At 42.0% G+C, this 22,657-nt stretch overlaps 1 protein-coding gene across 11 annotated transcripts in view; it reads left to right on the forward strand.

Annotated features, from left to right (window-relative positions):
- LOC127581520 (protein CASP-like) overlaps nucleotides 1–22,657 on the forward strand; it is a 489,061-nt gene that overhangs the window by 247,833 nt on the left and 218,571 nt on the right. For all 11 annotated transcript variants that reach the window (XM_052035991.1, XM_052035997.1, XM_052035992.1 and 8 more), the window contains one exon: nucleotides 1,183–1,249. In XM_052035991.1, coding sequence (XP_051891951.1) covers nucleotides 1,183–1,249 — 67 coding nt within the window. The remainder of the gene's footprint in view (nucleotides 1–1,182; nucleotides 1,250–22,657) is intronic.

The following is a 22,657-nucleotide window of genomic DNA, read 5'->3' on the forward strand; positions in this document are numbered from 1 at the left end:
TTCGTTAGGTACATGATGGTCAGCCCAAGGACTGTTTCTGTGCTGTCTGACTCTATGAATTGACGTTAGGATCCCAAGATAGACTGTAGTCAGGTTTCTCCAGTTCATATACTTCCCAAACTTGTCAGAACTAAAAATCATGAGCATGGAGACTATACTCAGGTTTATTGTTAAGTTAATTTATAAACGAAAGAAAATCATATGAAAATTAGCTTTGAAGTTTTGAAATGTGCTGTTTTATTTTGACTGACTTCATTTGATCTTTTGAGGAGGTATCAAGAAGGTTTGACGAAGGCAGTGTGCTTGATGTAGCCTACATGGATTTATAGCAAAACTGACTCAGCGGTAGGAAACAAAGGATAAGGGTTGTTGGGTGTTCAATGATTGGAAGGCTATTGCATGGAATGGCGCACAAGATACAGTGCTGAGTCCTTTGCTTTTTGAATTGTATGTATTAACTTAGACTTAAAAGTAGGGGGTATGATAGTTTCATAGAACATAGACTCAACAGACTCAAGAAGTTTGCAGATGAGACACAAATTGGTCATGTGGTTGAGAGTGAGAAGGAATATTGTAGACTGCAGGAAGGTATAGATGGTCTTGTTAGTTGGACAGATAGGTGGCAAATGAATTAATTTTGATATATGAGGTATTGAATTTTGGAGAGGTACAATACGGCAAGGGAATATACAATAGACAGGAGATACTGAAAGGTTTGGAAGAACAGACGAACCATGTATCTGTAGATCCTACCCTTAGGGTAGCAGAGGCAGAAACCCCCCATCACCCTCAGTAAAGAGTACTTTGATATGTACTTGAAGAACCATGACCTGTAGGGTTGTGGGCACAGTGTTGGGAAGGTGAGATTAAACCAGATAGTGCTTTTTTGCCTGGCACAAACATGTTTGGCCAAATGACCTTCTGTGTCATGAATTTTCGATCATTCTACTTCGCTGTTGGTTTAGTGATTGCAGTTTGTACCCACTACTCCTTTCACCTGTAGACAGCCTTCTGCCTAAATTTACTAATTGCTTATATTACACATTCCGATAGCAGAATCACACTGGAAACATTTGACTTCAAACAACTTGATTTATTAAAGATGTAACTGCAAAATCTGTTGAGAAATACTCACAACAACTGCAGTCTCAGCTCCTCTTTGAAACATATTTTCTTTTGCAGCCTTGGAATCAACACAGACTGAGTTATTTGATTTGAAAACAAAGTATGATGAAGAATCAACCGCCAAGTAAGTTTTCAAAGTTACAAAAGGGCAAAATGTTAATGATGTGTGTGATAAGTTGGATAATGTGCTAATGAAATGCAGGAGCATTGCCTGCAGCTGTCTCCCACCCAGGATTCTGTTGTTAAGCAAACGGTGGATTAATTTACTCATGGTACTTTTGTTTTCCTTGATTGGCATGATCTTGTTTGGAAAAATCAGTTAAGAAACCTTGGACATTAAGCCTTGGCATTTTCTGTTCTTGTAACGCTTCTCTGTGTATTTTGTATTTGCTCGTTTGTTTTACTAGTGGACCTCATTGTGATAGTTGAAAATTATCATGCGTTTTATTCTTTATATTTTGTATAGTTTTGGTGTGTGGATGTCGCTGGCAAGACCAGCATTTATTCCCTGTCCCTAATTTCTGTTGATGAGATGATGGTGAGCTCCCTTCTTGATTCTCTGCTGTCTATCTGGTTAGGTGATTTATTAAAGACTGTCGTTGGGTTGGTTGTTCCAGGATTTGCCCAACAACACTGAAGCAACAGTAATGTATCTCCAAATACTGGCTTCTGTGATGGTGGGAACTTTAAGAAGAATTTGAGATTGGTTATCCATGTAGTAGTTTTGGATGAACTTGTTTACAAATGTGCTCTATTGGATGTTCAGCAGCATTTCTGGTATTAATTGGGTGTATAAACAGCTTGCAATAAATTTATGTGTGACGCATTATTGGGATCGTTCATTGATAGCATCTCATTCAACTTCTGGTTTGGTGGACGGTTTTGTGCCAATGTTTTGGGCATCAGATACATAATTTATTTTTCCATGAAGACTACAAATGAATGGCCATGATTTTTATTGCATGTTAATTAGTTTTTACTTCTTCTATTGTGCTTTGCTTGCATGCAGTGGATTGGAAGGAACCACATGCCACTTGGCTGTAGTGGGCAGGAGGTACTTGTGGATTATTAGCAGCGGCTGGATGGTGAGATACATGGCTTGCAGGTGATTCAATGCAATTGGAAGGTTTGAGGAAAAAGACTGGGTTTGATCGCACAGGCGAGTGGAATACTTGAGTTGTTTTACTTTATTTTGGCATTTCATAGTAGGTTAGATGAGTTGGTTGCAGTAGGTACTGAGATTTAGAAAGAACAGGAAATGGGGACTGGGAAAGCAACTCTTGGGTTTTGGAAAATCCAATAGGAAATGTATGTTTGGGATTTGTGTGGATAGGTGTGGTGTGAACAACCTAAAATTTCGATCAGAATTTGTGTTTTTTGCAGTTGATCCATTTGTCTGACCCTAAACTACAGTTATACCAAAATAAAAAGAGGAAAACTTTTCACTGCAAAAAACTGATTCCCTTTGACTTTATAAGTTTAAAGATAGAAATTATTCCATTTTCATGTTTCCTTTCCTCCAGCTTACTTGGAAGCAAAACGTATGCAATTTAATTCAGCAATCAGAACAGTTAAAAAGATGTCTCCAAATTGAAAAGTTGTTCTTCAATGTATTTGGAACTACTTGTGTACTGCAGTGGGACAATTCTGCAAACACACAGTGGGAGATCTTGATCACTGTACAAAATATCCTGAAGCCAGCTGAATAGCTTGAGGTCATAATATAAACTTCATTACTCAGGGTGATTGAGGCTTTCATGTAAAAACATGAGCTCCTCAGGCACACACAAAAGATAACTTTAGAGTTTGATCACGTGTTGTGAATAATGTAACTTTTTATTAAATTTGAAATGTTTTAACAATCGCAGTTTTCGTTTTCAGCAAAACTCTGATTGAAATAAATTCAGAGGATATTTTCTTGAAGTGAAATAAATGAGTTTATTGATTGATCAACTGGAGGAAATTTAGAACAATGTTTTTATTTAATGGCATTGATTGTAGTTAAGTGTGACAATGTGTGGCAAGGAGTGTGATGGCACCTGGGATTAATCTTTCCATGACATTACTCGTGACTCTTTGGCATTCCTCAGTGTGCTGTGCAGTCCATCCTGATTTACGATGATTAACAGTTCTGATAAGTGAACAGGTTTGAGCTACGTGGCATTATTTACAGACACATTAGTGGTATTCTTGGCTTTATTTCTGAATCATGCCAATATTTTGTGCAGATTGTAAATCAATGACTACAATTATTATTAGCAACTGATGTGCTGTTGCTCTTCTTGTCAAGAATGGGAGGATAGGCTTGAAAACATAATGTAACATGAGCACAACTAATTTAGTGACAGACTCTACTGTTAATAACAATCATTCTGGGATTTTCAATGAAGACTGGATCATATTACATTCTGAGACCTTTATTATATGAGTGGCCTGTATTTTCTATTTATTCCTGTATTTCTGTATAATTCATTTTTTTTTTCTTTTTTAAAATTTGCATTGGAGCGAGTGCAGAGGAGGTTCACCAGGATGTTCCCTGGATTGGAGGACTTTAATTATGGGGAGAAGTTGGACAGGCTGGGCTTGTTTTCCCTGCAGCAAAGGAGGCTGAGGGGTGACAAGTAAGAGTATATAAAATCTTTTTCCTGTGGAAAGATATGAAAAATAAGAGGGCAAAGGTTTAAAATGAGAGGTAGGATTCTTAAATGGGATCTGAGTGGTAAGTTTTTTTACACGGAGAGTGAATGCTATCTGGAATGCATTGCCAGAGAAGAGGAGGAATTGGATACAATTACTACACTTAAGAGCCATTTAGACAGGCACTTAAGTAGGCAAGACATTGAATGATACGGTCCTATTGTGGGTAAATTGGCTCAGTGTAGATGGACAAAAAGGTCAGCATAGACATGGTGGGCCGAAGGACCCGTTTCTTTGCCATTACAATTCTATGATTCTACGATACACCAGTTGCCTTTTAATGTTGATGTAAAGTGTTTCTGGCGAGAAATAACAAGATGTTTCTATAATGGAAGTTGAGCTGGCTTTGGCAGTGCCAGAGAATTCACCTTGGCTTCCAATAATATTAGTAACGTTGGGGGGGGGACACAGTGCCGTGGTTCGGTAGTGTTGGGGGTCAGTGCCGTGGTTCGGTAGCATTGGTGGGGGTGACACAGTGCTGAGGTTTGCTAGCGTTGGGGGGGGGGGGGGTCAATGCCACGGTCCAGTAGCATTGGGCAGTGCTGCGGTTTGGTAGCGTTGGGGGTCAGTGCCACGGTTCGGTAGTGTTGGGGGTCAGTGCTGCGGTTCGGTAGCATTGGGGGGGGGTGACACAGTGCTGCGGTTTGGTAGCGTTGGGGAGGGGGTCAATGCCACGGTCCAGTAGCATTGGGCAGTGCTGTGGTTTGGTAGCGTTGGGGGTCAGTGCCACGGTTCGGTAGCGGAGGACAGTGCCGCGGTTCGGTAGCTTTAGGGGGCACAGTGCTGTGGTTTGGTAGCGTTGGGGGAGGGGTCAGTACCGTGGTTCAGTAGCGTTGGGCAGTGCCGCGGTTCGGTGGCGTTGGGGGGCACAGTGCCAGGGGTCAGTGCCGCGGATGAGTGGTGTTGGGGGACACAGTGCCGCGGTTTGGTAGCGTTGGGGGCACAGTGCCGCAGTTCGGTAGTGTTAGGGGGCACAGTGCCGTGGTTCGGTAGCGTTGGGCAGTGCCGCGGTTCGGTGGCGTTGGGGGACACAGTGCCGCGGTTTGGTAGCGTTGGGGGACGCGGTGCTGTGGTTCGGTAGCGTTGGGCAATCCTTTATAATTTTGGAAGGCGTGTAAGAGGCAATTCAGCTGATCGTGTCTCTGTGAGAAATGGGATTAGTGTAGATGGGCGAAAAGTTTGGCACGGACGAGGTGTGCTCTCGGGCACTGCCTTTCAGAATATTCAATGAATCAGATCCAAATGAAAGTTATAAAGAGGGTAAATATTGCAGCATGTACTAATACATCATGCATAAGCCTCCACAATTGCAACATTGGCATCATTACTGAATTCTTGGTGCTTGAACAATTGAAGTAAAGAATTTTAATTCACCTGGTTGATGGAACTATCATTCTAAATTAAACACTTGATATAACTGAACAGTAAATGTGCATCAACACACAAAGTGCTGGAGGAACTCGACGGGTCAGGCAGCATCTATGGAGGGAAATGGACAATTGACATTTTGGGTCAAGGCCCTTCATCAGGACTGAAAGATGGAGGGGAGGTGGCCAGTGTAAAGAGGGTGGAGGGAAGGGATGGAGCGAGAGCTGACAGGTGATGGGTGGGTCCAGGTAAAGGGGGGGGGGGGGCGGTTGAAAGGCAGATACGGGAAAGGGGAGAGTCGGATGATGTGAGAAGCTGGGAGGTGATGGATGAAGGACTGGATGATGGAATCTGATAGGAGAGGAAGGTGGAGCATGGGATAAAGGGAAGGAGGTGGGGAGGGGACAGTGGGAGGAGCGTGTGGGTGATGGGCAGATGGGGAGGGTGGGGGAGGGGAAAGAGAGGGTGATGGGGGCTGGGTGGATCGGGAGGGGAGAGAAAAAGAAAAAAGAGAAAAGGATAGAGGAGGAGCAGTTACCGGAAGTTTGAGAATTCTTTGTCCATGCCTCCAGGTTGGAGACTGCCCTGGTGGAATAGGAAGTGATGTTCCTCTAACTCGTGTTTAGTCTCGACTTGGCAGTGGAGGAGGCCGTGGATGGACGTGTCAGTGTGGGAATGGGAAGTGGATGGTGGTGTTAAATGTGCATGGTCATGTTAAACCTTCCAACTTGGTTTCCCAGGCCTGTGCAATGGCTGCTGCCCTGCTGGTGGAAGGCTGCTCTTTCTCATGTGATGTCTGTGCTGGACAATCACATGAGCTCTTCCCCTGGACTGCAGTTTGGGGTGGTTGACTGCACAGTACTGGTAAGCCGTGATGGAATCAGAGAAGCTATTAGTTTGAAAGGACGACAGATTTCTGCTCCAAGGTGTCAGTGAAACTCTCGACTGCCCGTGCAGACAACAGGATGCATATCTGACCCACATCATTCAGCTGCTTTCAAAACCTTCAGACCTGTCCTTGCAGACTGCTACAATACAGCTTCCTGCTCCCTGAGGATGATAGTGTGCTTCTGGGTGTCTGTGTTCAAGGAGCAAACAGCAATCTGCTCCTGATTGAGAACAATCTTTTCCCAAGTGGCATCTCTGTTCCTGAAGAAGAGCAGTCTGCACCTGGGTATCAGAGCCCGTCCCTGGGAGACACTCCCTTCTGATAGTAAGCGCATCACTAATTGGAACTGCTTCAAGTCCTTAGAGGCACAAAGACTTCAGTTGACCTGTGCCTCCATGGAAAGGGAAACTAGCTCCAATGCTGCAGCATAGTATTATTGACACTGGCTGGGACTGTAGCTTGTACCATGCAGTCAGTGCTGTCCTGGCTCTGTGTGGATTCCACTGTGAATTTGGAGGTGGACCTCTGTGCACTTTGTTATCTCTTGCAATCTGCCAGGCTAGAAAATGAGCCCAAGCCTTTGATCACGTATCTACAACACCCTTCCCTATTGCAGTCACCATCTAGGTTATTTGGGCAGTATTAAGTTATGACCTCTTCCTCCAAGGAGCTCACCTGCAGGTGTTGCATGCATTTTTGTGTCAATGTAGTGCAGCTGCCTCACACTCTGGAGACTTGGGTTCAGTTCCCCCCACCAGTGCTGTCTGTGTGGAGTTTGCATGTTCTCCCTGTGGCCGCGTGGGTTTCATCCCATGTGCCAAAGACTTGCTGGTTGTTAGGTGAACTGGCTACTGTAAGCTACCTTTTGCCCTTAGCAGAGGTTTCTAAAATCAGACATAGGTGCAGGGTAAAGTTTCGGGGATCCAAGGAAGAACTTTTTTCACTCAGAGGTTGGTTGACATTTGGATTGCCTGCCCGAATGGGTAGTGGGGACACGTGCAATCACAACACTTAAGAAGTGTCCAAATGAAAACTTGAATCATCGGAATGCAGATGGCTGTGGACCGATTGTTGGTAAATGGGATCAGTATAGATACGTACTTGATGGTCAGCATGAACGTGGTAGGTCAAAGAACCTGTTTCTGTGCTGTATCTATCACCAAATCATCATACTAAAAAGATGAAAGCTAACCTGCATCCTTTTGAAGTGGTTATATAGTGTGATGGTTAGCAGTAATGATCTCAGAGTAATCTGGAACATGACTAATGTGGAAAGTGCAATGCAAAGGAGAGGAATTTAACCTTCAGTTGGGTGGACTTGGTTGCTGCTTTTGATTTTAGGTAGCCAACCACAGGAGGTTTATATCTGCCTTAGAGAAATATTGTGCAAATTTACTAAAAGACAGTGGATTACAGGGTTAAATTCAGAGTAAAAGTTACATAAATTTTGGTGGTAACCCCTTAAATTGAGAAGATTGAAGTATTAAATTGCAATGTTAAATGATAAGGGAATTCCGTGGGATAAAATATAATATAGAGCTGGTGGAGAAATCCACTGAGTCATAGGATTGTACAGCACAGAAACAAAGCAAAAGTATCGAGTTTTAACCTAAAAATAAGCAATTAGAACTAAAATTAAGAAGTTTCTTTCCCTGCAGAAATTAAATCTGGAAATCCTTACCTAAAACATTCTAGGTGCAGGGAGTCAATTTGTTTCTTCAATGGGACATTTTTTTGGCTAATGGTATTAAGAGATATGGATCAAAATGCTGAAATGGGCTTGATCTAAATGAAAGGAACAGGAGTGAGGGGCTGAATGGCACACTTTTATTCCAATGTTTCCGTTATAGGTAGTAACACAGATATTTCCTCCATCTGTCAAGAACTAGCTAGATACATTGGATAAGAAGTGTTGTAGACAAGGATGACTGACAAAGTAGTTTACTTCACTAATTTTTCAGCTCACCGTGATGTAGCTACCAATTGAAAATGTTGGGAATAACAGATGAAACAAGATGTGTTCTCTTACATTCTGCCTTTTGCTTTCAGACTGTGGCTGCAGCATCTGTTTTTTATACATATATAAACATTGCTGCTGCTTCATTGTTCCCAATGGGAGCGTAGAATGAGTCTGTGCTCAGTAGCAGTGTTCAGAAATATCCCGCAGTGAAAGTGATGAAACCATTTGGATCCCATTGCATGGAGAACATTTGTGTTTTGTTTAGAGTGTGTGATTGGATTAGCACTTCACAAGGCTTCTATTACAACTGAATGACACTAATTAAAAACAAAGCTGTTTTCCCCATACGGCACTAAGTAACTCAGTTCTTGAAGTGCCATGTTCATAATGATATGTACTGTTAGAATATGAACTCTGGATTCAAACCAGCCTGACTATAGATCCCGCCAACAATGGGTTGGGTTCCAGTTCAGCTGCATAAACCTTGCAAATTACTCAACTGCTGCTGACAGTCATAACTTACTGTGCTCTATAGTTATCTAGCAGTGTTGATACTAACTAGAAACATCATGGGCATTGTATGTTAGCAATGGCGGTTGCAGCAATTTAGTCACATTAACAATTAAGTTTCATCTTGCATCCTGTGTTACAGGCTGACGAGTAACTTTATAACAAGCAAAAAGAAAATGCCAAACTCAGTAGTAGATGTAGAATTAATAATGGGTGGGTGGAATCTGAACCAGTTACAGCAATTTATTATCCATAAAGAGATTTTTTAATTATTCATTTTTTGGCATTTGGATTAGCTGGCAATGATAATCATGAACTTGTATAAATTTTGTTGAACATTAGGAATTTAAAGTTGCTTTCTCAGTATAGGTTACGAGCTGGGACTTTTACTACCCTCAGAACAAAAACAAAATTTAGATAGTACTTTAATGTGAAATAGTAATCCTTAACGAAACTTGGGTTTTTTTTTCAAACATTTTAAGGTAATGATCACTATTCTGAGAAAGTCAAGCTATTTTGAAGGTTTGGTAGGTGAGAAATGCTGAGTGTCAGGAGATGAATTATATTCCCATAACTGTGTTGTCAGCGTTCTCACCCCCAGCTAAAGTAATTTAATTATGTTACATATTTTTTTAAAATTTCCAGTAAAATTAGTTATCATTTTTAAGGATCGAGTCAAAAATCTGTATTTAAACCTCCAAAAATTTGTTATACAATGCACACTTAAATATTCATTTCCCAATAATAGTGAATAATTTGGATTTTTCAGGCTACATGTAGATAGTATCATTGTGATACTGCATGAGGTACTAAGGCGTGAGGTAAAGGAGGTACTACATTGATGTAATCTGGTACCTCTGGATAAATAAAGCCCCAGGATCAATGCCATTGATTTTTCTGTCCTGCATGCCATCTAATTGGCAAAAGCTTCTTCGAGAGTAGGTTAGGTTGTTCCAGGCATTCCTTTTCTCAGTAATCAAGTGTCTTAACAGCCAACAGTTCTGCATAGTATAAATGCTTAGCATTAGGAGAGTCACACAATAAAAGCAAATAAAGCAGGATTTCTGTAACCAGATCACAAAGTGTAGTAAGTAATTTCACTGGGAATTTGCACTGGATACAGACCTGTTGCGGGTCAGTGTGACAGAGTCACAACCCAAAACGTCGATCATCCCTTTGCCTCCACAGCTGCTGCTTGACCCGCTGAATTCCTCCAGTAGTTGGATTTTTTGATAATGAAATTGTTCATGGATACTAGGCAGATTTTTCTGGATTTTACTTTGAAAGGCAAAGATGTCCTCACAACAAAGGTTTGTAAGGGCTTCACAAAGTGACGATCCATTGTTACACAGAGTCATAACATATTTTTCTCTTGTGCCTGGAGAACTTGAACAACAGAATCAAGTTTTGAACCTCATCATCAAGTTTGAGGAAGCACTGCTCTAACCTGCACAAACTTCACTGTTTTCATGATGATAATCTATGCTTCACTCTACATTTATTCACAGGACTTGAGGATCACCTAAGCATGTTCTGCCTTGTCATTTAACAGAGCCAGATATATAAAAGTGGCTTATGACCTAGATGTACTTATTTTTGTCAAAAAATAGACCCTTATTTCAGTAGGCTTATATATTTCTAAATATATTCTAAAAGTAAAGCTATGGCTGCGAGTAGACAGATCCAGTTTGTTGCAGCTGGCTGTAAACTGTTGAGGTAATTTACCGTGAAATTACTTGTATATTTCAGTCTCCAGGTCATTGGCTGGCTTTCTTTTTTAAAAGAAAGATTGCTTTGTAACTGTAACAAAACATAACAATATAGGACTTTATAATTTATTACCTATTAATGTTGCTTGTATTAATTTTGCTTCTATAAATCCTTCTGATTATAAATAAATTTGAATCTTAGTCTAGTTTAGAGTCAAAGAGAAATACAGCACTCATCTGCCATTTTGACTTTTTTTAAGTAAGCATTTGGCTCTAATTCTGGTTAATCCTGGTTTGTGTGGTTCTGCACAGCTTTCTGCAATGAGGCTTAGCAGAAAATGAGATATCATTTCATATCTCCAATTTGAGCTTTGCTCAGAGTGAAAACTGGAAATATAGGAAATACTCAACAGTCTTTTTCCCAGAGCTGGGGAATCAAGAACTAGAGGGCATAGGTTTAAGGTGAGAGGGCAAAGCTTTAATAGCAACTTGAGGAGCAACACTTTTACTTGGAAGCTGCTATGTATGTGGAATGAGCTGCCAGAGGAAATGATTGAGGCAGGTACAGTACTGACTTTTTAAAAAAAAACTTAGGTATATGGATAGGAAAAGTTTAGAAGGATATGGGGCAAATGGGACGAGGTTGGCTGGGCATCTTGGTTGGCATGGACCAGTTGGGCCAGAGGACCTGTTTCTGTGCTGTATGACTCTGTGACTTTACGTCAGGCAGCATCTGTGGGAAAAAGATCCAAAGTGAGTTTCTGTAAAAATTATAGTGAGTTTAAAATCTATTGTGTAGATTTGAAAGGTGCCCAAAACTTGTACTACTTTATAATGCTTTGTTGATATGTGTAGGATAGTTAGCGGAACCTATCACATCCTGTCACAGAGTCATGCAACACAGAAAAATGGGCTCTTTGGCTCACCACATCTGTGCCAACCATCAAGCACCCACTTACACTCATCCTACACTAATTCTATTACATTCCCCCCACATTTCCATCAAATCTCCCCAGATTCTACTGCTCACCAACTCACATGGGGCAATTTACAATGCCCAATCATCTTACCAACTCTCATATCTTTGGAATGTGGGAGGAAACTCGACCAGACAGCACCAAAGGTCAGGATTGAACCTGGGTCACTGGAGCTGTGAGGCAGCAGCTCCACCAGCTGCAGCACTATGCCACCCTGATTTATTGCATGGAAATACTTCATTGGGAATTAACGAGATGATTTGGTAAAAAAAAGATTTGGTAAAATGTCTCTTAAGAAACATGTTAAGAAAATTAGAGCCCATATCAAAAAATGCAAAGCCACAAGGATGGGTCTGGGACCCATCTTTCTTTTCTGTTTATAAGCCATAAGTAAACGCAAGAGAGTTTATATCAAAATCTATTAATGACATTCAACTGGGAAGAAAGATGCAAAGCTATAAGCAGGCAAGATAAATGGATGGTAAAGTTGCAGTCCCTTGTCGCAGTCCTCACCTTGGTGGCCATTCTTCTTCTATGATTTCCAGACTGCCTTCTCTTGTTGGACTCCATGAGTAACATGAATATGCAACAGTTCCCCAGCACTTAAGCAGGACGTCTGTGCTGGTTTATGAACCAGTGCCAAGTTAGTTGTAATGTGGGCATAGAGATGCTGCTTATTTGAATGGAGAAGACCAGCTGTAAGAAAGAAAGCTAAATTTTGGAAATTGAGTTCAGTTAAATGAGTTGATGAGTTTTTAAGTGTTTTGATTTTTGATATATTTTGAACTTTTATAAATGTAGATGAATGCCAGAGACTTTCACTGGTTTTGACAGTGTTGACAGATAACTAAGCCAGGGAGCATGTCAGTTCGTCTTAGTTGTTACATAGGCTGGTCTTGTTCTGCAATTGCCAACCACCGCATGAAAACATCATGTCATGCAGTGCCCTGCCACCACATCAGGACAGCTTGAACATGAGTTGACAACTTCAGTTCTGCAGAATGCAAATGAGTCCTTACCATGTAGGTCAGTGAAAAGCATCATTACAATGAAGGTTTCATAAATGTTTGGTTTTTAGTCTTCAGGCCGCAAGCAATCTTTTACTTGTTTTACAAACATTGCATTGAGTAACACAGCAGTTGATCTCATCTTGAGTTTCTGTCATTTTCTGTTTAATGTACAAGCTTGGCTGGAATGTAGATCTGTTTGCAAGCTGCAAGTGATATGTATTAAGACTTTTCAATACTTGCTGTTCACTGGCACAGTGTTAAATGTCCGGAGTATGGAATGCATAGGCACCTTGTTTATTTGTTCTGGTTACCACCGTGTCAAAACAGGTAGTGCAAGAAGCTGGGTTCAATCCAAGTGTGGCAGGCACGGTAGTGTAGCGGTTAGCGTAACGCTATTACAGTGCCAGCGACCCGAGTTCAATTCCGGCCACTGTCTGTAAGGAGTTTGTACGTTCTCCCTGTGTCTTTGTGGATTTCCTCTGGATGCTCTGGTTTCCTCCCACATTCCAAAGACGTACGGGTTAGGAAGTTGTGGGCATGCTATGTTGGTACCAGAAGCGTGGTGACACTTGCGGGCTGCCCCCAGAACACTCTATGCAAAAGATGCATTTCACTGTGTGTTTTGATGTACATGTGACGACTAAAGAAATCTTACCTACCTTATCTCAAACTTCAGGTTTGTCTGGTTTTTGGATGTTCTCTGGATAACCATGTTGGGTTTCGCCAGGTGCTCTAATTCCCTCTCACATCCCAATGGCATGCTGATTAATTGGCCACTGTAAGTTAGTCCAAGTATAGAGTTGATGGGCATGTGTGACAGGATAAGTTGTAAAGGTACGGGGAGGTATGGAGAAGGGGAATGGAACGAATGGGGTTGTTCTGATGGGACCCAGCATGGATCCAGTGTGCCAAATGGCCCCTTCTTTGTCATGATAAGTATGTGACTGAATTGTACCAAGTAGTCTGTTATTTCAGCCAGAACGAATACATGAGTTTGTATACTGATTGATGTGAATTAGTTCAAAAGTTGAAAACCAAAGAACTATTGATGCTGGAAACCTGAAATAAGAACAGAAAATACTGGAAATACTCAGCAAGTCAGGCAGCATTTGTGGAGAGAAAAACAGGGTCATTGTTTCAGATTGGTGATCTTTCATCACATTAGATTTACTTGCAAGATTCACTAAATTAAAGATTTGGTTCTTGGGTTATTTAGGACTCTTTCTTGTGTTGCCCAGCCCTTTGAATTTGATCTGTCAGTCTTTAGAAATCCATAGTAAGATAGAAAATGAAGTTATGAATATTGTTAGATAGTTAATTGTTTAATGCAATTCCTTTGTTTCTTTTTTTTAGATTTTATTTACAGCGTGGTAACAGGCCCTTCCGGCCCAACGAGTCCGCGCCGCCCATTTTAAACCCAAATTAACCTACCCGTACGTCTTTGCAATGTGGGAGGAAACCGGAGCACCCGGAGGAAACCCATGCAGACATGGGAGAACGTACAAACTCCTTACAGACAGCGACGGAAATCGAACCCCGATCACTGGCGCTGTAATAGCGTTGTGTTAACCACTACGCTACCGTGCCGTACCTTTGTTTCTTCGGGAAAATGTTGGGTCTCACACAGAACTACCACAGTCTTGAGAGCCTTCTGAATCTCACGTATATTTATCATTCATATTTCAGGCTGAGCTGAAGCCTGTTGCACAGGCTGGACCAGACAGGCTGCAGACAGTGAAATTGGATTGTGGGTTCATTTTCAGAATGTGGCATGACTTCCCCCTGGTCTAAATGTCACCATGGAAAGAAGTGGTGTGCAGCAAATGTTGATTTAAATTAACTTTTCTTAAATAATGTTTTTCATAGCTTATTTGTCCTTTCATTGTCTGAGGCCATATTTGTTAGGAATGCCATTGATTACCAGAAAAGACTGTGGGGTGTCTAATATTTACCCAGTCAACACAGCAATCAGGCAGGGCAGAATACCATGGAATGCTGAGAATATGAATTTTTAATGTATTGCTATACAACACAGTCCTTGCAGCACAGCTGCGTTACTCTCCTGAGCTTACAGATTTTATGCTTTACTGAACAGAACATGTACTGGGGGCTTAGTACTTCAGCTTGTATTAACCCTTTGATTACTGACTGTGCAAAAGTTAATTTCCCAATGGACCACAAGTATCAACTAGATGGAAGATCTTAAATAATGCAGTTGCACTAAGGTTATCATGAGGGAATTACTAAAATAATATGTGACTACTTTTACTTTACTTGTTTTTTTCCCAGACTGTGATGTTGAAACCTAAAGAGACCTTGAATAAAGATTCCATTTATCATTTATAACTTCTTAGGCTTATTTTTGATAGTAAATGTATCTTTCACTAAATCCTGCACTTTAGGTAACTAGATGTATGCGCCTTCCTTCCTGGTCAGACAAACTGATCCTTTGCTCCTCATTAATATATCTTGCTTTGTTCCTCACCTTCGCTTTATGAGGAAAATATCAGTATTATATCTGAAATAATGTTAAATCTATGTTTTTGTACATGTATCTATAGCCCTTCCATCCTTGATTGTTTTACTTAACATAATGCATTAATTTTCCCCTAGAATTTTGTAGTTGGTGGGTGTAACGGACATGATGACCTCTTTTAATATCACAATGGACTAAACGTTAATCAAAACAGAACAAGCAAGGTGTCTCATTAAAACTTGTTTAACATTTAGCATTAGGGAAGTGGGATCCAAGGTCAAGGTGTGTAAGGGCATCTTACTTAATAAAATATCGATAATTTTTACCTGTCTCTAATCGATGCCTAACTAGTCCAAATAATTTTGAGTCTCTTTGTTGACTTGGGTTTAAGTCCTGAAACATTTGTGTACAGAGTCAATCCTTCTTGTTATGAATGGGGGGTGGGAACCAGAGCACAGGCCAGCAGGTGGAGGAATTGAGTGGAAAGTAGGGGTTAGGAGAAGTCAGCCTGATAGGAAAGGCAGGCAGGGCCAGATAATTGAACATGGTGGGACTAATGGGCTGAAGTGTGTTTATGTCAATGCAAGGAGTATTATGGGCAAGGCAGATGAACTTAGAGCTTGGATCAGTACCTGGAACTATGATGTTGTTGATATTACAGAGAGATGGTTGAGTGAGAGATAGGACTGGCAGCTCATCATTTCTGGGTTTCGATGTTTCAGATGTGATAGAGAGGGAATTAAAAGAGGTGGAGGAATTGTATTACTGATCTAAACAATTCTGCCAGGACTCGAGGGTCTGAGTTATAGGGAGAGGTTGGGCAGGGTAGGACTTTATTCCTTGGAACGTAGGAGACTGAAGGTGGCCTTATAGAGATGTATAAAATCATGAGGGGCATAGATAGAATGAATGCATACAGTCTTTTTCCCAGGGAAAGAGAACCAAAAAAAATAGTGAACATAGGTTTAAGGTGAGAGGGGAAAGATTTGAAAGGGACCTGAAGGGCAACTTCTTCATGCAGAAGGTGGTATGTATATGGGATGAGCTGCCAGAGAAAGTGGTTGAGGCAGTACTTCCAAAAGCAACTTGGATACGTACATGGATAGTAGGAAAGGTTTGGAGGGAACGGGCCAAACACAGCGAAATGGGACGAGCTTGATGGGCACCATGGTTGACATGAATGAGTTGGGCTAAAGGACGTGTTTCCATGATGTATTACTCTATGACTGTAATCAGGGAGAATGTCACAGCTGCACTCGGAGAGGACATACTGGAGGGCTCATCCACTGAAGCAAAATGGGTAGAGCCCGAAAACAAACAAGAAAAGTGCAACCATTCTGATGGGTTTATACTCCAGGCCTCCCAATAGCCAGCGGGAGATAGAGGAACAGATATGTGGACAGATCATGGAAAGACGTAAAAGCAACGGGGTTGTCTAGTGGGTGACTTTAACTTCCCCAATATTGACCAGGACTTCCTTTGTGTGAGGGGCTTAGACGCGGCAGAATTTGCAGAAGGTTTCTTGGAACAGTATGTGGATAGTCCGACTAGAGGAAGGGCTGTACTCGACATTGAATTGGGAAACGAGCCTGGCCAGGTGATTGGGGTTTCAGTGGGAGAACATTTGGGGAACAGTGACCATTGGATAAGGATAAGTCTGGACCTCGAAGGAAAGTGCTCAATTTGGAGAAGGCAAATTACAACATTATTAGGCAGGAGCTAGGGAGAGTAGATTGGGAGCAGCCTTCAGTAGGCAAGACCACATTCTGACATGTGGGAGCTATAGAAAGACCAGCTGATCAGAATTCAGGACACGTATGTTCCAGTAAGAAGGAAAGACGAGGATGGCAGGGTTTGGCAACCTTGGGTGACAAACAATATTGTAAATTTAGTCAAAAAGAAAAAGTAAGTGCATGTAAGGTTAAGGTGAAATCAGACAGGACCCTTAAGGAATATAAAGAAAGCAGGAAACTTGCATTGAATTCAACAGTTTCAGATAATTGATCTTTCCAGATCAAATCCAAAATAGCCACTTCTAATGAAAGGCAAATAACCTGCAATTTTGACTGTTTTTGTCTCTCTACAAATACTGCCTGGCGCTCTGAGTATTTCCAGAATTCTTATTTTGTTCTAGATTTCTAGCATTTGCAGTGTTTTGTGTCTGATAGTTCCAGCATTTTCTTTTTGTTAATCTTTTCATGCATTTTCATCTAATTCCTTCCAGTCGCACCTTCTTCAGTCAGATCACGTGATTAACCAGCCATCACCATCCTTTCTCAGCCAGACCCCCACCACACTCGTGTCATTCAATCTGTCTTGCTCTCCATGTTATCAAAGAAATTGTCTACCTTCCCACTCACCATTCTGCAACTTAATATATATTTGATTTTTTGTGATAGGCAAAGGGAAGGTGGCAGCTTCAAGAATATCCCCATCTTCAATGACAACAGGCACCCTGCTCGAGTGCTAACTGTAAAGCAAAGCATGTTTTGCAGGTGTGCTCAGTGGATGATCCATCCCAGCTCCCTCCTGACATTCCCACTGTCACAGAATCCTGGAGTCATAGAGTTGTACAGCACTTAAACAGACATTTCAACCCACCTAATGCATGCCGACCTCTTTGCTCATCTACACTAATTCTATTTACCCACATGAGGTACATATCCTCCTCTGGTTGCGAGATCCAGATATCAACCACACTGTGTGTAAAACAAAAACACCTTCCCCTCAAATCTCCTCTAAAGCTCTTCTCACCTTAAATCTCTTGTTTTGTACCCTACTATGGGGAAAAGATTCTGACCCTATCTATGCCTCCCTGTGATATCAAGTAACAGTTGAGAAGACTGGATATAGCAAAAAGCATGGGATCAGACAACATCATGCCGTAGCACTGAAAACTTGCACTTTGGGACTAGCCAAGCCTCCAGCCAAATTGTTCTAGTGCAGTCGCTCAGAAATAGCCTGTTCACACAAAGCAAGACAAATCCAGTCTGGTTAATAACTGCCCAATCAATCAACTCTCAATCATCAGTAAAACAATGGGGCAGTTATATCAAGTTACTATGTAGTAACTTGCTCACCGATGGTCAGTTGGGTTTTGCTGGCATACTTGGCAGCCAGCGTGGAGCTAAGTGGTGAATTCTGTTGGTGAGGTGAGAGTAACTGGTCTTGACTGTAATTGTTGTTATTTATTTAAGGCATGTGGTCTTTGTAGGCCAAGCAAGCATTTAATTGCCTGTCCTTAATTGCTGTTGGGAAGTGGGTGGTGAGCTGCCTTCTTGAACCGCTGCAGTCCTTGAGGTGTGGATGAACCAACAATGCTGTTGGAGGGTGGGGGGACTTCCAGGATTTTGACCCAGTGAGGCTGAAGGAATGGCGATATATTTCCAAGTCAGGATGGTGTGCGGCTCAGAGGGCAACTTCTAGGTGGTAGTGTTCCCATTCTTTTGCTGCCCTTGTCCTTCTACCTGGTAGAGGTGGTGGGTTTGGAAGGTGCTTTGTGAGGAGTCTGGAGAGTTGCTGCAGTGCATCCTGTAGATGATACAAACTGATGCTACTGTGTGTTGGTGATGGAGTGAGTTGTGGATGGGTGCCTATCAAGCTGGCTGCTATGTCCTGTATGGTGTTGAGTTTCTTGAGTGTTGTTGAAGCTGCATTCGTCCAAGCAAGTGGAGAGTGTTCCATCACATTCCCTACTGGAGCCTTGTAGATGGTGGACTTTGGGGAATTAGGAGGTGAGTTACTCACTGCACAATTCCTAGCCCCTGACCTGCTCTTGTAGCCACATTGTGCATATGGTGACTCCAGTTCAGTTTCTGGTCAGTGGTGACCTCCAGGATATGGATAGTGGGGGATTCACTGATGCTAATGCCATTGAATGTCAGTGGGTGATAGCTGGATTTTCTCTTGTTGGATATCGCTACTGCCTGTGATTTGTGTCGTGTGAATGTTACTTGCAGCCCATCAGCCCAAGCTTCGATAATGTAATGTCTTGGATAATGTCTTTCTGCATTTGGTTGTGGAGTGCTTCATTATCTGAGGAGTTGTGAATGGTCCTGAATATTGTGTAAACTACCTTTGACCTTACGATTGAAGGAAGGTCATTGATGGTTGGGCCTAGGACACTACTCTGAGGAATTCCTGCAGAGATGTTCTGTGGCTGAGATGATTGACTATCTTCCTATGTGCTAAGCTATTGGTTTATTATTGTCACATGTACTGAGATACAATGAAAAACTTTGTCTTGCATGCCATCCAGACAGATTATTTCATCATATGAGTACATCGAGGTAGTACAAGGGAAAAGCAATAACTGAATGCAGAATATAGTGTTACAGTTACAGATGAAGTGCAGTGCAGGCAGGCATTAAGGTGCAAGGTTATGATGAGGGAGACTGTGAGGTCAAGAGTCCATTTTCAGGAATGTTTCCAATCAGCAGAGTGTTTCCCCCATGATTCCCATTGATTTTAGTTTAGCCAGGAGTCCTTGATGCCATACTCAATCAAATGCTGCCTTGGTGTTAAGGGCAGTTACTCTCACTCCACCTCTGGAGTTCAGTTTGTGATCAAGTTTATTTCAGTTTGTAATAAAACTGAAACCAAAGGGCATCAAGAGGAAAACATTTGATGGATGGATCACATTTGGCACAAAAGGAGATAGTTGTGTTGTTAGTCAATCATTCAGGACATTGCTGCAAGAGTTGCTCAGGTAAATGTCCTGGATCCAGCCATTTTCAGCTACTTCATAAACAACCTGACCTCTATCATAAGATCAGATGTGGGGTTGTTCAGTGGATTGCAGTGTTCAATTCCATGGGCAGCTCCTCAACAAATGTAGCTGCCTCTGCCTACGTGCAGCAAGACTTAGACAACGTTCAGGCACACACTGATAAGGAGAAAATAATAATTGCACCACAAAAGTTCAAGGCGGTCTCCAGCAAGAGGGAATCTAACAATGTCCCCTTGATATCTGATGGCATTACCATTGTGAATTTACCCCACCATCAATGTGTTAACCAGAACTACAAATAGACCGGCCACAAAACCCTATCAGAGGTTAGACATCCTGAGATGAGTGACTCAGCTGGTGTCTCATTGTCTACAAGGTTAAAATCAGGAATGTGATGGGGGTACTCACCACTAACTGAATGAATAGCTTCTCAAACAATACATAGCTTAACAAGATGCAGGACAAAGCAGCCTGCTTAATTGCTATCCATCCATCATCCAAAGCATTCGTTCCCTCCACCACCAATCAATGCACAGTGGCTACAGTGTATACCATCTACAATATGCCCTGCAATTACTTGGCTAATTACTGCTCCTGAACCTGTGATATCTACCACCAAGGAGGACCAGAGCAGTAGGTGCAAGGGATCACTTCACCTTTGTGCTTCACGTTGTGGAGCACCTGGACTCGGGCTGCAGGAATAACCTAGAACTTCCATTGTCTGCTATTTTAATTCACCATTCCATTTCCACTCTGTCTGTGGCCTCTTGCATTATTACAATGAGACCTGGTCAGGCATTGAACAGATCTCCTGAAAAGTGGCCAGTTTTCTACATGTAACACTGCAGTAACTAGTCAGATGGAATATCAGCCTCCAATGGCACTCAAGGAACTTAAGGCCTCCTTTGAGTTTCTTGAAAGATAGGTGCAGGGGAACGTCGCCATTTGCAAATTCCCCTCCATGTTATGGTTCATCCTGAATTGGAAGTCGGTGTTTGTCTATTGTTTCTGAGTCTAATTCCAGGAATTCAGTGCCTGACATGATTGCATTTGAGAGGGTGCAGTGGAGATTTGCCAGGCTGTTGCCTGGGACGGAGTTTTTTTAGTTATGAGGAGAGACTGGAGAGGCTGATTTGTTTTTACTGGAGGGACCTCGTAGAATTATACAAAATTATGAGGGGCAAAGATAGTAAGAAAATTGCCAAGGGAATAGGTTTAGGGTTGGGGAGTAAGAAGTTTAGAATGAATCTATGCAAGAAATTTTTCACCCAGAATGTGGCTGGAATCTGGAACACACCAGCTGAGTGGGTGGTGGAGGCAGGTACTCTCACAACATTTAAGAAGTATCTAGATGAGAACTTGAAGCACCAAAGCATAGAAGGCTGTGGATCAAGTGCTGATAAATGGGATGAGTATGGATGGTTGCCATGGATAGGTTGGTCTGGTTCTGTGCTGTAAGACTCTGCTGTGACCGTGCAGTGGGAGTACCTTCAGCAGAAGGACAGCAATAGATCACACTGGCAGCAAGGATGGACAATGTATGTGGCTTTGCCAGCAGCGTCCACATCCAAAATGAAAAGGACGAAGATGAATTTTATATACCGAACCATGATGATATCTCCACTGTATCCTCTAAATAACATTTAGCAGTATTGTCCTGTAACTTCACTTCATATAGTTTTGTTTGAATTGTGACTTGAAATCTTTTAAAGCTATTATGAACCCTCAATGATGTTTTGTTTTCCACTTACCAAAGAGGTGATTTCATATTGTAGTCCTCATGAATGCAACAGTTTGCTCAAGTAACGTGGTTCAATATTGTAAAGGTCCCTGGGTTATGAATGCCCGACTTATGGACATCCCTACGTATGAATGAGCTTCCATTCAGAAGTTCGACCCACGTACCTACAAATGGCAGAACTAGTTTCCTCTCTCTCTCCACTTTTAGCAATTGTTTCTCTTATCTGTCTTATGTGTTTTTGATGTCATTCATTACAATACTGTGGAAGTATAGTTACCATATCGAGTGATTTTTATGTATTTTCCAATGCAGACAAAATCAACCTCTGTAAAAACAGAACCAGTTTGTTAGCTGGGGACGGCCTGTAACAGTAAACCTATTTATTAGTTGAAATGTAGGCTTATTATAGCCTCATAAACCACACCCCTTTCTCATTGGAAATAGAAGTTAGAGGTTTTCTTTGTCTTAACAATGATGATTTTTAATGGATATATATTGGTTGGCCAGTGTCAAGCATAGAAAAACTGCAGCACAATTCAGGCCCTTCTGCCCACAAAGCTGTGCCGATCATGTCCCTACCCTAGAAATTACTAGGCTTACCCATAGTCCTCTATTTTACTCAGCTCCATGTACCTATCCGACAGTCTCTTGAAAGACCCTATCGTCTCCGCCTCCACCACTGTTTCCGGCAGCCCATTCCACGCACTCGCCACTCTCTGAGTAAAAAACTTACCCCTGACATCTCCTCTATATCTACTCCCCAGCACCTTAAACCTATGTCCTCTTGTGGCCACCAATTCAGCCCTGGGGAAAAGCCTCTGACTATCTACCTGATCAATACCTCTCATCATCTTATACACCTCTATCAGGTCTCCCCCCCTCATCCTCCATCTCTCCAAGGAGAAAAGACTGAGTTCCCTCAACCTGCTCCACATTCCAGGCAGCATCTTTGCAAATCTCCTCTGCACCCTCTCTATGGCTTCCACATCTTTCCTGTAGTGAGGCAACCAGAACTGAGCACAATACTCCAAGTGGGGTCTGACCAGGGACCTATATAGCTGCAACAATACCTCTTGGCTCCTAAATTCAATTCCCCGATTGATGAAGGACAATACACCATATGCCTTCTTAACCACAGAGTCAACCTGTACAGCTGCTTTGAGCGTCCTGTGGACTTGGACCCCAAGATCCCTCTGATCCTCCACACTGCCAAGAGTCCTACCATAATACTATATTCCGCCAACATATTTGACCTATCAAAATGAACCACTTCACACTTATCTGGGTTGAACTGCATCTGCCACTTCTCAGCCCAACTCTGCATCCTATCTATGTCCTTCTGTAACCTCTGACAGCTCTCCAAACTATCCACAACACCCCCAACCTTCGTGTCATCCGCAATGTTACTAACCCACCCCTCCACTTCCTCATCCAGGTCATTTATAAAAATCACAAAGAGTAAGGGT

Source organism: Pristis pectinata, chromosome 21 (assembly GCF_009764475.1).
Source record: "Pristis pectinata isolate sPriPec2 chromosome 21, sPriPec2.1.pri, whole genome shotgun sequence".
NCBI classification, from domain to species: domain Eukaryota; kingdom Metazoa; phylum Chordata; class Chondrichthyes; order Rhinopristiformes; family Pristidae; genus Pristis; species Pristis pectinata.